The sequence below is a fragment of the Leptosomus discolor genome, chromosome 3 (genome assembly GCF_034619465.1).
Source record: "Leptosomus discolor isolate bLepDis1 chromosome 3, bLepDis1.hap2, whole genome shotgun sequence".
Taxonomy (NCBI): domain Eukaryota; kingdom Metazoa; phylum Chordata; class Aves; order Leptosomiformes; family Leptosomidae; genus Leptosomus; species Leptosomus discolor.
In genome coordinates, this window is record NC_141393.1 from 35,494,460 (window position 1) to 35,510,105 (window position 15,646).

Sequence of the window (15,646 nt, forward strand, 5' to 3'; positions counted from 1 at the left end):
GTTAGCATCTTATCAGCTACCAACATAGCCAAGAAAACAAATCAAATGAAAGAACACATAAATGAGATAAATTCTTAAGAATGGTTTGTGTACTTGAAAGCTTGTCTAACCAAATATTTTAGAGCCTCCTTACATTAAAAAAATGGCATTTTCTCAAGTGCTTTCTTATCCCTAGACTTTACTGTGTCATGCACAATCAAAGGCAAGCAGAGACCAGTGAACATTTTCTATATAGACAGTCCATTAGTCTCTGCACAAGAATGCTGCACTGTTTCCTACAGCCACAGGAGGTTAGTGTTCTAGGAGCATATTCCAAGTTTCCTTCATCCCATTGCAGCCTGATTACTGATTTGAGTCAAAGGAGGCTGCTTGTTCCTGTGTCCAACGACACATCACTTGTTCTAACAAAAAAAAAAGATTATTTGGAAGAAGATCAAATGGCTTACTCCTCTTCCTTCCAACTGACTTTGCACCAACACTGTTTCATGGTTGCTTTAAACGTTCACTCTCTCAAACGACTGCAGCAGAAGGGTACGTACTCAAAATACGTACCACTGTCCAACTTCAACTCAAGTAAAACAAAAAGAGTCTAGATACAGGCTCAGCTTGTCCAACAGCTCGCACTGCAGGGTTTATCTTGTAATAACTACCCCTCTCCCATATTTTCTACACCCTTCCCATCTTTGTTTAAAATAAATTAACAAACAAACAAAAATCACTTACTGATATTCTTCTGAAAGACTTAAACTCAAGATAGGTAAGGTGGTCCGACAGCTCCTCTGGCTCAAGGTGATCAAAAAGAAGTGAGACTTTCCGTTTCTTACTGGTGTTGGCCTTTACACGCTGTGTCAGCTTTCTTGACCAATCTCTAGAATTTCTTTTAGACAAATTTTAAAATGGGATTACCCTGAGTTATTTTCTGAAGAGCAAACTTTTCTTCTCTCCCTAATAGAAAAGTAACATTGTTTTCATGCCTTACTGCAATAAAAAGTGAATTATTTGAATTTCTAAACAGCAAGCTCCTTTCACGCGTTAGAGGTTCTATGACAAAACACTGTTGTTGATCTTTATTATATTGATGTAGCATGCAAGCACAATACAAGTACATTACTAAACAGCATGAGACTATATATTGCACTTCCAGAATTGCTGTCCGTAAACTTTGTCTTCATTGAACACATCCAGTGCTCCTCCATTTAAGAATTCAATCAGATTTCCTTGAGCAGCCCCTGAGCATGAGCTGTCCCACTATGCTATTCACCCATGGAGTAATGAAACTTAATTGTATTTGAAAAACTAAATACCCTCTTTCATAACCAGATATAAAATGTATGCCAAATTCTGCTCTGCTTTTGCCTGTGCATTTCCAACTGAAGTATGAATTGATGCTGTTACACAGCTCCACAGAACTATCTTACTCTCATATAACAAGGAAGGTTCTCTTCTCAAGAAAGAACTACGTGATGTGCAGCTGTAGGATTTATTCTTGACAGAACAAGTAATTTTATAACTAAAATCACATAAAATAGTATCAAGAGCTTGACAATGCAATAAACTGTATCTTCTCACTTACCTTTAGTATTAAAAATATAAACACACTTTATCTCATCTGTTACCCAATCCAAATGTATTCTCCTTTCTCTTTGACTTCAAGTGATCTTTCAAAATCATTAGGTCTCTACACATTTTCTGTGTTCCCTGGATAGAGTAAAATTTATCTAGCATAGAGAATCAGCATAAAGTCTATTAAATTCAATCTAAGCCATTATTGAAAGGCATTCTGTTCCTCTACACAATATATATTTCCTCTATGATGACGTATATGCTCTTCTAAGGATAGATAACGTACGACTTACTAAAATTAACCCATTATGGGGCAATTATCCTGCTATACTGGAGAGACATTATATTTGAATAAAGGAAAATGAGAGCAAAATTGTATTTTCTGAGTATATTGAGACTTTGGCACTCACATTTGAGTTGTGTCAATTAGATGACAGTGTAACTCCTCACCATTAGCTTTAACCAGTTCTTGAAATTCCTCCATAGTTGCGGATAGTTTAGAGTCCATTTTGAACATAACCCAAAACTCTGTAATCCAGTACCTATTGCATATTGAAAATACAGAAACAAAAATAAAGTGTTTGCTCTAACATCAGTAAGGCTGAAATTTAGATAGTTGCTCCTGTTTATGAGTTGTATTTCTTCTTGACCAACTTCAAGGGATAAACCTTCCTTTTAGATGATTTTCCTAGTCTCTCTTGATTCTAACAAAAATAAAAATTTCAAATTAAAGGCGAATTAGAAAGTACCTGGCTCAATGCTGTATAGAGCTATACTACATATATGTTTGCAATAAAATCAATATTAAAATTTCTAGTTTCACATTATGTCTAGATAATATGCCTGCTGATCTTTTGTTCATGAACTTTTAGATAATTTTATATATTCCTTTAAAACTTGAAATTATTTGGTCTGGACATAAAAAAAATGCATTACGCTAGTCAGAATAATTTTATCAACTAACCGAATAAAAATTTACTGACTAAATACATGTAATAGTTTACAGGCAATTCAGTCTCAGATGCATAAAATATCTTCAGAGAACTACACTCTTCTATGTTGGGCATTCAAACTGTTTCAGCCATATATTTTATACTTCAATTCCTATATGTGACTTGTCACCCATTGTGGTGGGTTGACCCTGGCCAGCAACTAAATACCCATGCAGGGGCTTGCTCACTCCTCCCCACACAGCAGAATCGGTGAGAGAACAGGAAGGGCAAAAAAGAGAAAAATGTGTGGGTCAAGATGAAGTTAGTTTAATAACTGAATGAAAGAAAAAAAGCCAACCAACCAACCTAACAAGTGATGCAAAGGCAATCACTCACCATCTCCCACAAGATGCCCAACCAGTATCCAAGCAACAGCTACTTTGGAATGACTACCTCCCCCCCCCCAGTTTTTACTGCCCAGCATGATGCCGTATGGTATGGAACACCCCTTTGGTCACTTCAGGTGAGCTGTCCCAGCTCTGTCCTCTCCCCCACCTCAAGCTCACCCCCAGCCTACACTCCAGCAAGGCAGAGTGAGAAACAGAAAGCCTTGATGCTGCGCAATCCCTGTTCAGTAATAGCTAACACATTGGTGTGTTTTACTCACAGATGCAAAGCATAGCATCAGAGGGTTGCTACGAAGAAAGTTAACTCTACCCCAGACAGACCCAGTACACCCATGCATGTAAAAATCTGTGCTTGTTGGAAAAATGGAAACGCACATTCTTATGCATGCATGTACGTATGAATTTGCCTAGAAGCAAAAATGTTCCCAGATCACATACAATACCGAAGCATTCTGACCTAACCAACAATCTACTTTGAGATAATAAAATTATCACCATTTAAAACAAATTTTACTTTCCTAATTGTTACTACTTATTTCCCACTTAATGTAAAAAAAAAAGAGATCTCATATGCTAATCTATTATCAGATTTGAATCTTTTTTTCCTCTCTTCTGTGTTCTCTAAACTGAGATATCAAACTTTACAAAATTTAAAAAAAAAAGATCCAGGATCATTGCAAGTGACTAATTAGAATTACTAAGGAGAATTACCTACTGAATACAATAGAATTTTGCTTAATATAAAAATAGCTGCACTATCCCATTTCATTTTTTTAATAGACCTATATAATAATGTTAGACACAATGCTATGAATTCCTGAGCACCGTCAATTTTCTCTGATGTTTAAGATACAAGTTCATACAGACTCAGTTCAAACTGTGACCCAACAATTCATGCACTGACTTCAGTGCATCTGCACAAAGCCAGCTGGGCCTTTTTGTGTAAAGCTGCTAAAGCAAACCTTGAAAAGCTGAAGCAGTATAGCTGGTTCTCCTTTCAACATCAGCTTAAGATATGCAAAAGCATTCTTATGTATGGCACATGGATAGCTGCAGACTAATACCTACCAAGCAAGAACAGTCTTACCTCACGAAATAGCATATCTTTACACACAGCATGGAAGATTTATTTTCTAAAGCATTAAGATAGGTAAAAAAACTGTTAAGGAAAACCACATCCATTCATATATGGTATGAAATGTAACATGCTTGATACTTCCCTACCTGTAAGCAATAGGAATCGTTCTACTGATGGCATATAATATCAGATTAGGGTTTTACGCAAGTGTATACAAAGTATATCCCAGTACTATGAGTAGTACTGATGTCGCTGCCCAAGTACTAAGCAGTGTTAAGTACTGAAATGGCTCTGCTTTCTACATGTATTTCTTTGCAACATGCCTCACAATTTCTAATAAAACTCATGCACATCTCACTAGAATTTGGAACAGTAAAACCAAATGTATCAATTACTGCTTTTATAAAGAAATCCTTTTCAGTTAACTACTATTCACCGGAACTTTTTAAAAAATAAAAAATAAATTAAAAAAAGACGTTCTTTTCTTTTATACAATGTATACAATGGTGGAGAAAAATGTGAAATGCCTCTCCTTGCTAACCTCACCTTTCTAACTATGCAACAGTTTTCGTTTGACTTGCTGTGATAACTGGAAAGAAACACCCATATTTTTCATCTATTGGATTTATAAAACATATTCTGACATTGTAGCCAATGCCTTATGAAGACACGGAAAATCCATTTGGAAAATGTATTGTGTATATCTTGCTTCTTCTGCTGTAGATTACACACATACTCGCAGTACTAAAAAACATAATTTAATGAAAATACCTTGTGGATCCTCCCACAATCTGAAATTAGCTGCAGCCTAAATCTACTGCAACCTAGGGGACATACCATCCACAACTTAAGCACTCATATTAAGTGCTTAAATTAGGCTGGCTGTAGAACTAGTGAGGTCTGAATAAGTTCCCAAATATTTTGAAGGGCCCCGAACTGAATGTCCCAAGGTAGACGGCCTACAAATCATCCATAGCCATCTAAAAATCACTCATGTAATTTAGGGGATGTAAAATTGTGAAACTGTGACATTTGCAAGTTTTTTCAAAATACAAGAGCCAAGACTATCTGATCTGTAACTGTCTTTACCTTTCAATGTCTACAGGCTGAGTCTTTACATAGAGAGTCAAAACTAAGATTGAAAAACATGCAACTCTGATAAAAGTTTGAATCACTTCTCTAACTGTAGGAAACGCTACTTCTCAGAAACATGCAAGCAATAACTTTCTTCCATTTTCAAAGAGCACATGAACCTAAGTTAAGTGCAACACTACACCACAGTTGTAGCTCATCACATTTGATCTAACACCTGTGGTTAGAGAAGCAACAGGACTGCCAGAATCCAACACTATATTTACTCCGTTGTAAATGATGCTGCTTTTAAAAGCCAGTAACATACAGAGTTTGGGGGAAGAAAGGATTATCTAAATTAAATTGTACCAAAACTGGCTGGAGATTCTTAGTATGTCAGGTCTGCTTCCTGTACTGTGCTCGTCTAATTAGGAGTAAACCTTCTGCAAAGCAAAGAAGTCAGGTAACACATGCCACAACTAAAAATCTCTAAGAAAGGCTAGTATTGTCAATACGACCTAGTAGCTTCATTGTGAAAAATCTAATGAGCCAGAAACACACATGTATGAGCCCAGGCAGTCACCTCAAATGGGAACAAATAGGAAGGAAAAGCTTATGATCTATTTCAGTTCATTGTAGGTTTGATTGTGTGAGTGAGAAATAATATTTGTTGAAAATTTTCGACATATTCTGTACATATAATTTTCGACATAAAATCAGAATATTTTCAAAAATTACACTTTCATACTTCGTTCTTCTACTTTTATGGGGGGCAAAGAAAGAAAAAGATCTGAAAACTTAGGCCCAGGTTCACTGTACCTAATTGAGGTGCCTACATTAATCTAACCGCTGCTAGATATTCCCTCTGCAGCCAATGGAGGGCGATTTATCCTTCTTAAACTTGGAATTGGAGTTTTATCTTTTTTCTGTGTGGATGACAAGCTAAACCAGACAGACAAATAAAAAAACCCTAACCTTAAACCAAAGAAAAACACACCATACAACCAAAACCTGTAAAGAACAAGTATATTGCTTAACTATAACAGTAAAAACCCATAGGTTAAATATCCTCTACTTAGCCATTTTGGAATTGTCAAGTTATCTAGTATTACCTTAACAGTAGGTGAATATTACAAAGGATATAGATCAATGAGTTTCTGGAGCATGTCTGCAGAGGAGATGACAAACTGATGCATGGCCAGAATGATCTTTAGCAGGTGGTTGTTTTGATATGCATTGCCTTCTAAATCTGAAAAAAAAAGAAGGAGTATTCATATTGAAATCCTGGTATACCTTGATAAACAACTTGCAAGAGGCTTTTTCAGAATACCAATTCTAACTAGGCCTGTTCACCTATGCTATTTCAAAGACAGCAGTAATTACTAATTTAGGAAGCACATAATTTTTCTGGTGTGAGGTATATAACAACCATATTTCACTACCAGGATTTGGAAGACTCTTACCAAAAAAAAAAACGAAAACAAAACAAAACAAAAGCAGCAGCAAGGAAAGAAGCAGTTGTGTCTCAAAAGCATCCAAAATATCCGGATAATTATACACATAATGACCTCAGCCCAGCAATGCACATAATGCTTAGCTTTAGGCAGATGAACATAACCTTTGAAACAAATCAATGAATTGCAAAGCAAAAGAATTCCGTTACTGATCCATACCAGTCCATCTGTGGCACAACTGAACTTATCAAACAGAATGGCAACATTAAGTGTTTCTGAGACTTTTTGTACAGCTGACGTACATAACACTACAGCACATGCACAGGTTTAGATCTATACCTAGATGTGCATGGAACAAGTTATAACATATGCAGAAGCCCAGGGGTTAACCTGTACATGCTCCAGGTGGCAGACCTGAATATCCTAACACATTTCCTTGAACTATGTGTTACAAGGCTTTCACTTGAAAGAGGTTTTTAGACTATATCTATCTTCTGGGTCTTGTGGGGTTTTTTTCCATATTCAGAAAAGATCAAGTACATCAAATGTAGCAGAATGTTAAAAAAAGTTTCCATTTCTGTAACAAACACAGCAGTTGAAGTGTTTGTAAATATTAACAGATGATGTTTTACTACAGCCTGCCACAGGAAAACGTAAGTAGCTTGAATTAGAATTAGACACACTTTCAAACACAAAAGAAAATTTAACTTTTTGAGTAATTTTAAATACATTGTCCTCTATGAGGATAAATATTGTTATCACTTAAAATAGCAGTAACAGGAACAATATACAGAAGCAATGCACAATAAGGCAAAATGAAAGGGGTAGGTGAAAGCAGGTTTGCAGCATATGAAATAGCATCCATTACTAGAAGGGAAAAAAAAATAATTTTTAAATTACACAACACCGAAAAGGAACATTAAAGTTAACCTACTTGCAAAATTATATAATCCATGTAAGTCATTGAGCAAGAGTTTCCATGCCCTTCTACAGGAAGGTACCAAATGTGAAGAGAGACCCACAGAGCCCTAGTCTTTTCTTTTGAACAATACATCAGATCTTTGTTAGAACTAATAAAGCTTTATTTCCTCTAGATCCAGCTCCTCTATTCTTCACTCCAAAATAGTCCTATTCATGCCCTTTATCACTATACTCCCCCCGAAAGTCTTTTCCTTCTCTTTCCCACAACAATGCCATGACTCCTCACTCATGCTCAAAGCTATCAGCTACACAAAAGCAATGCATGCTGCGGTTGAATCCAGGCTGACTGGCCAGACAGCAAATCAAATCAAACCAACATGGGGCTCACACAGCTGCCCCTACACCAATGTGAGCACCAATCTAGAAGTCCCTTCTACACAGGCAATTCTTTGAAACTCCTATATTTCTATCAAATTTAGTTTAAGGTGGCAGCTAGGATGACTCTATTCCATCAGAGTAGGTGTAGTTTAGTAGGAAGGTGACTCAGAATGGCCTAGATCTGTAGTTTACAAGTGAAGTTACAAGTGAAGTTACTGGTTTAGCTGACTGTTTGAAGCCCTGAAAGCAAAGGACTTGCTGGGTATCATATACCTGGTGTAGGTAACTTCATTCTTCCAGCAAAAGCACAGTCAGTTTGGAGGAAACTCAATATAATAAACAGCCTTGAAATATCTTACTACAGCCAGCCTCTCAGGCAAGAAGAGCAGAAAAATCCTGATCAGTAAATTCTAGCAGAGCCTACGTGAACATGCAGCAACCCACTCGGCTCTATCAAGCCCAGAATCAGAACTTCATGCATCAGATGATATTCAACACTGAACATGAGAACACATTTTCTGAATGTAGTTACACTTAAACTGTAAGGAGCAATTTTACCTACAGCAATATGGCTGACAGGGAAGTCTGCCTGTCCTACAGCCCCAAAACCAAGAGCAATATAAACCCCAAGTAACTAAAAGTTTGTCCTGGTTTGGGCTAAATCAGAACTAATTCTGTTTTAGCGCTTTTAACTTTTCAGTTAAGTCTCCTCTAACTAACGGCATTTTCTGAAACAGCAGCCTGTTTTTCCAGACAGTGACTGCTCCTAGCAGTGATAAGGCCTGATGTTTATAGTTCGTACCAAGGAATGGGATGCAGAGAGGCCCTTGCTTATAATTGTTCTTATGGTGACCAAGGTCACTGCTAAATCTTGTGCTCCATGTTGGGGTGCCAGGAGTGAAAAGGGTCGCACCTACAGGGAGGAGCGAACTGGACAGGTGACCCAAACCTGACCAACAGAGTATTCCATCCCATATACGTCATATTCAGTATAAAGCTGAGAGATCATGAGGGTCTCGCCCTCTTCACCTCTTCCTCTCTTCTTCGATGGCCGACATCTGAGGAGGACTGATCCGTGCATCCCTGAATCCAGTGCCTGAGTCCAGCTCCTGTATCCCATCCCTGTCTGCTGCCGAGTCCAGCCTGGGACTGCCCCAGTGCCAGCCCTGCGGTGTGGTGGTGACGTATTGTCATCAGGGTGGAGGGGAGTTGGGTTCAGTATTGGTTTCGTATATATTTGTACATATTGTATATATTTCTTTTTTTTTTCCTTATTCTTATTATTATCTTTTCTTTTATTGTTATTGTTCCATCAAAGCTGTTTTAGTTTTCTTTTCCAAACCGTAAAGTTTCTCTCTCTCTTGTTCTCTTTCCTTTTCCCTTTTGGGAGGGGAGAGGGGTTAGTAGAGAGCGTCTGTCATTCGTTAGTGGCCGGCCCAGCCTCAAACCGTGACAAAGTTCTTGAACTGCCTTTTGACTTATACTACAAGTTCTTAGTTTTATAGCATGAACTGAAGTTTATGCAGTCCTTGTTCATGTTGTCACATAGTTTCATTCACTACCTAAAGAATCATTGTGGGATACAAACTGCCTAAGTATTACAGCAGATGCACTGAGGGCCAAACAGTGAAGTATTCAGCCAGAGAAGTGGGAAAATTGCAGAGGAAGGCTGGGACATCAGGAATTAATACTTATTCAGGCCTTTAGTATTTGGCATTTTGTACTCTTTGACTCCTTGTCAACAGGAAGAGTAAAATTATTTCAGACTTTGCACAGAGGCCTGTATCAATTTTCATCCATTTTACAAAACTTGGTGTTCTGCTAGAGCCTCCATTCATCAGCTCTTGTTTAATCAAAAAAGCAGTTTAATATATGCTTAACTTGGAAGCCAAAGACAGTGAATAACTCTCCTAGCAGTTTCTCCTCTGTGCATATTTCAAAATCCTCTGCCATGACATAACAGAGGTAGCACTTGGCATCAGGTTCCAGATTGAATTTCTATCCTCTAGAAGGTATCTTTTCTATTTTACTTTTTCCATTTTACAAAGATGCAGAGAAAAAACAGTATGTTCTGCCCGCTATTATTGATTAGGTCAACACATTTATGGTATTTTCTTGCATAATAAAACTGCATTTATGCTTCACAACATCCAGACCTAATTATCTCACAACAGAGACAGACTTCATTATGACAACACGCAATTATTTTGCACACATTAAAACTGTACTAAGTTTTGAGCTATCCATTCTCTCACCTAACACAAAGAAAAACATTGTATTAGTGATGGTTCAAAAACCAAAATAAATACCCTGCAGACAAAAAGTTTCCAGTACCATTCAGCAGTGAACAGCAAGCCTTCATAGAATTGTAGCAGCAGCAATTTTAGAAACACATGTAGTATCAAATATTTAATGTCACCTTCCTGCCGAGTTTTAAAAGGAAGCACTTTTCAAGTGCATACACCATGATACAGCAAATGCTACTGAAAAGAAAAATATCTAGTCTGATTCCTTTTCCATTTGTATTTCACAAATTCATAACTCAAAAAAAATCCATGGAGTTAAACTGGTAAAAATGGCCTTAGGTGAGAAGAGGCTCCAGCTCAGTTTCAATTTCAGAACTGTCACATCTCTGACCACTAGGTCACTTCTTTTCGGAGAGCTAACCTACTAAACATAGCTGTGGGTAAGGAAGTAACAAAAGTTATGGTAAACTATCTTTGTACAAATAGTGGAGCCAATAAGAGGGCTTTCCTGACTACGTTGCAAAAGCATCCCTGAATGCCTCTGCAGCATTCTCTTGAACCTCCAGCAGTTTGTTTTAAGACTGAGACTCATTTTCATTTCCGTTTGTGTACCTGTTTCTAACCACACAGCCTGCTGAGCAAAAACCACTAAGTGAATACTAAATAAAGTAGAGTGAGTGTGTTCAGTTAGTCAATTTACCTTAAAGAAAGATGCAAAATACTGCATGAGCCTTAGCTTTGTTTCACTGCAGCAAAATACAAATAACCCACTGGTTACACGCTTTTACTCCTGTAAATGCCCTTAATAGTACTAAGATGTTCTAATAAATGTTCTCTGAAACAAACAAGGAAGCAGGAGTTATATATACTTCAGTATTTAACTACATGAATGAGAACACAAACATTTAGGGCTAAATATTTTATTATCTGTGTAGTAACAAAAAGCCACTAAAAACTACAATTACAAAACCTCCATTGCATATGTGAGACTCAGAACACACAAGGGTAAGAACATCCTAATCTAGGCCCATCAGCCACTCTTATTGCATGATCCAACTGCTGGCTTCCTGTAACCTGTGATTTAGAAATAACTGAAGTATCACTTGTTTGTAGAATATTTGAAAGAAGCAAATTACCCAAAAGCAAATAAGCAAGACTTTAAGAGCAAACTGCCTGCTTTTCACCAGGTCCTGATGGCCTCCAAGCCTGTGTTAAATATACTGAACAGAAAGAGTATGTTCAATAGACAAGATCATTGTACTGAGACCTTCCCACTCACGAGTGCAACGATACGGCAACAGGAAGAACACCAAGGACGTCTTAACTGAACTGAATTTTGCAAGACAGAAAAGTTACATTTCTAGGTCTAAGAGGCCTTTATTTCATAAGCATTGCCTTTATTTCATAAGCAGGTTCCAACTCTATCCCATAGCGTACAATTTGAAATGAATCAGAAGTGAATCACAGAGCACTGACATCACGTGATTGGTGACTAAGCTACTAAGAACATGAACAACTTCTTGTAAACTCCCTTAAGTCTTCCGGTGGTTATCAAAAAGTAGCACCAAAAACAATGCAACATGCAAGAAAACATCAAGCAATTGCCAGGGGGTCTTACTAAATGCATAGCCGAAAGTCATGGGTTTGCTATACTGATGTGCTAAATAAAATTCTTCAAGATGTGTGCAAAGCATTTTTCTTCTGGTGGCTTCAAGAAGATGGTGAGGGGATAGTGTCATAGCTGTCTGTAAAGGTTATTAAAGCAGCATGTGTTTTGAAAACTGGGTGAACTGATGTCCTTAAGGTCTCAAGGACCTTGATGAAACACATAGATTTGTATGAAATATGAAGGTAAATGTGGGAGTACATGCTAGTGTTTAGAGACTGAACTGAAGCAGCCATCAGTCAATGTCTCTGCCCCACATGCGAGGTGCAGTACTACAAGATAAACCTTAGAATGGCTAGAAGCAACCAACATACAATGAAATATTTCATGAGTATTTCATACTTCCTGGGACTTCCCTTCACACACAGGAACACTTTGTTCCCCTTCAGCTTCAAACTTACGCAACACATAGTATTCTTCTTACTACAGGCTTATTATTGCCATGTTGAAATTTGGTACCCTGGAACAGAGGTAGTCATTTAACTCTCTTCGTGAAATCGATCACATTTGATCAGAATCAGATTCTTAAGAAGCCACCATCCTGCTCATCATTTATAACATCACCATTGAGGGTCAGCAAGATTCAACCTAAACTAGGGTGTTTATTTTTTGAGTTGGAAATAGTCTTTGTTTTTTAATGACAGCTGAAAGCTCAGTTGATGGCAGAAATCAGGGCTAGCAGCTAATGTACTCTATTTCCCTGCTCCAGTGCAGAATCAGCCTTCTCAAAGCCAGTATGCTTCAGAACTAGTTTATTCCATTGTTAAAATTCTACAGCAATGAGGATTTCACAGCCTCTGTAGGTGACTTGTTCCAGCACTTGGGCACCTCCGTCATTAGCGAGTTCTCCTTACTGTCCAATCAAAGACTTCAGGCAACTTGGGCGGCTTGAGCCCATTAAGCCTGGTGCCCAGCATGCAGAAAAAAAATATTCTCTTTCCCTTAGCAATATATTTTCTCTATTTAAGGATAGCTTCCCTCATCTCTCTTCTGAGCTAGGAAACTCTAAATTTGTCTTTTTTTTTTTTTCCTCAGAAGCTGTGTTTTCTAGATCTCTGGTCCTCTTCTGAACCCTTTACAGCTTGCACCTTTATGAAGCAAATCTGACTATAGTACTCCAGAGGAGGTCTTAGCATCAGAGTGAGAATATTACTTTTAATATCCTGCACATAATGCTTTATATACATTTTTAAATATGTAAATGTACATATATAATGTATATCTACAAAAATAAAAATAAGCACACACATCCCTCCATGCATGCACTTATCTCCATATAGTTTCTGCAGTGGTACAATATTCTTAAATAATTTTCAGTTTTAAAATACATCTTCACATTGAGATCCTTTTCTACAGAAACGCTGTACATCAAGGACTTTACCATACTGTTTTTACAACCGATTACCTTTAGTGTGCATTTTTCTTTATTTTATATCATTATTTTAAGTGCTTAATACCTTTCAGAAATAACATAACTTAATTACAATGTTCTTACAAAGATGACACACTAATTAGGTAAAACAATGATTGTTTTAATTTTAGCTGGAGCAGAAAGCAGGTGGAGTCTTGAGCTGTCCAGCTCACATTTAATTCTATACAGGATGGTGGTGTTCCCTCTCATGCAACAAGAACGCTATAATGTTTAGCAGACAGGATCAAATACTCAATGAACTGCGCAAAAGCTTTTTCTTTTTTTAAATTGGTTTATTGTCCGTACATGCTTGTAACTATCAAGTCATATATAAATTTATTTACACAAGTAATTGGTCTTAGGAGGGAAAAACTCTAAAATTAAAATGAGAACAAATCAGTATTTTCTAAAGAGGAAAGAATCATACTTTGTGACTAATTCTGCACCAACAAAACCCTAAACAAGACAAGTAAACACAGATGTTGGAAGAAACCTAACTCTACTTCCCCCTTCAAACTCCCAACAGAATGGGGGGGGGGACACACACGGACAGGAACCCTACTGCTGTTCTTCCAAAAACTCATTAATAATGCAGATATATCCAAGACACAAGTGAGTCTAATATGCATCCAAAAGGGATAATAACACTGTTCTATGTGAGGGTAGGGAACATTAGGGGAGAAAAACCTCAAGGGAAAGCCATTACCCTCTCTCAGAAACAGCTTTTGGAAAGCTACATCTTGCAGAAAGAGCTCTGGGTGGGTAATTCTTTGAAATGAAAACAAGAAGATAAAAGCTCTTGTCAAGGGGAAATGGGATGATTTTGAGAAATTAAAATGTACTTTGAGAGAAACCAAATGAAATGTGGGTGGAAAGCATTCCATTAGCCATGGAAATTCAGATCAAGTACACAGGACAAGATAAAAAGTTAATACTCACACACCCCCCATACATTGTTCTCCAGCATGTTTAAAATACTGATTTTAGCAAATTTAGATGAGAACCTTCTAATCAAATAGTCTTTTTCTCCAAAGCCTACAAAACATAATTTGAGCGTTCGAGATTTTTTCAAAGGTTTAAATCACGATACTGGAGCCACGTGCAGCTTTTGAGCTGCAGGCAACTCTTGAATAATTCAAGTGTAACGCTTGGCAATACAGCTGTGCTGGCAGAAGCACTGACTGATAGATAAGACAAATGAGACTCACAGAACAGAATCAGAAACTTCTGAGGCTGGTATTGGACCTTTGAACCCCGATGCAATGCTTAGCACTTTACTCATCCCGCAACTGCAGTGTTTTATAAGCAGCTTCTCTCCAACTCCATGACTGATCCTGGGGCAGCCAGGCATCAGATCCAAGGAAGCCCAAAGTCAGCCCCATCCAAAAGTTCAAACTGTAACAAACTAGCAGACACCAAGCTGCTTTCCTCTCAGGGACATAAAGATGTTGCAGGCCGCTTAGATCCCAGTTCCTGGCCTTTATTTTCATTACTGATGCATGCTCCAACTCTACTCCTGCTCTAATATTTCTGACTTAGTGTTTCAGGTTTCACTCCCTTACATACCTCAGCTTCCTAGTCTTTGCTCTAACTTCTAGATATATTTCTGGAATTACAGACTCCAGCAAACTAGCTTCTAACCCACCAGCTGGGGCATGCCTTCTCACTGCCCCACCAGCAAGGTGGCTGGAGCCAGGCAAGAAGCTGTGAGGGGGCACAGCCAGCACAGCTGATCCCAGCTGACCAAAGGGATGCTCCATACCATATCACATCATGCTCAGCAATAAAAACTGGGTGGAAGTTTGCCAGGGCTGCTGTTGCTTGGGGATTGGCTGGGCAAAGGTTGGCTGGTGATGAGCAATTAGGGGGTTTCAGATCACATGTTTTTCTTGGTTTTGCTTAGTTTTTTTGGTTGTTGCTTTCGTTTCATTTAGTTTCGGGGTTTTTTTAAACTTATTAAACTGTCTTTATCTCAACCCATGAGTTTTCTCACTTTTACCCTTCCAATTCTCTCCCCATCCCACTGAGCAGGGGGTAAGTGAGCAGCTGTGTGGTGCTTGGCTGATGGCCGGGGTGTTAAACCACAACAGTTCATCCTTAAACTGAAACGCGTCTTGTTCACATGGACCAAAAAAACCAAAGTTTCAAAAAAACCCCAAACAAACCCCACAGCTTCATTCCAAACTTAAAACATACCGAATCACCAGGTAGTATTATCAAATATCTGCATCCAGAAGCCCCCCAGTTGCTGATTCAAACTAGCTGCAGCATGCCAAATTTTCATCTGAGAAACATTCCCACGGGTTCAACTGTAAGCTCTATTGCATCTGCTGGTCTAGCACAGAGCAAGACTCTTACACCTCCAACGTACTGATGCAAGTCATTTCTTAATATTACTAATAAAGGTATCTGATAATTTTCTATGTTATTCAACCTAAACAAGAACTTTTTTTTTAAAATGTATACTTTTAAAGGAGTAAAACTACGTACTGGAGATTGTCATTAAACATAAGTGGTTC

At 37.9% G+C, this 15,646-nt stretch overlaps 1 protein-coding gene across 2 annotated transcripts in view; it reads right to left on the reverse strand.

Annotated features, from left to right (window-relative positions):
• The window catches only part of RASGRP1 (RAS guanyl releasing protein 1), a 40,535-nt gene that overhangs the window by 14,583 nt on the left and 10,306 nt on the right, over positions 1-15,646 (reverse strand). For both annotated transcript variants that reach the window (XM_086461973.1, XM_086461972.1), the window contains exons 3-6: positions 6,195-6,300; positions 3,990-4,052; positions 1,974-2,105; positions 724-877 (exon numbers count right to left, since the gene is read on the reverse strand). In XM_086461973.1, coding sequence (XP_086318099.1) covers positions 724-877; positions 1,974-2,105; positions 3,990-4,052; positions 6,195-6,300 — 455 coding nt within the window. The remainder of the gene's footprint in view (positions 1-723; positions 878-1,973; positions 2,106-3,989; positions 4,053-6,194; positions 6,301-15,646) is intronic.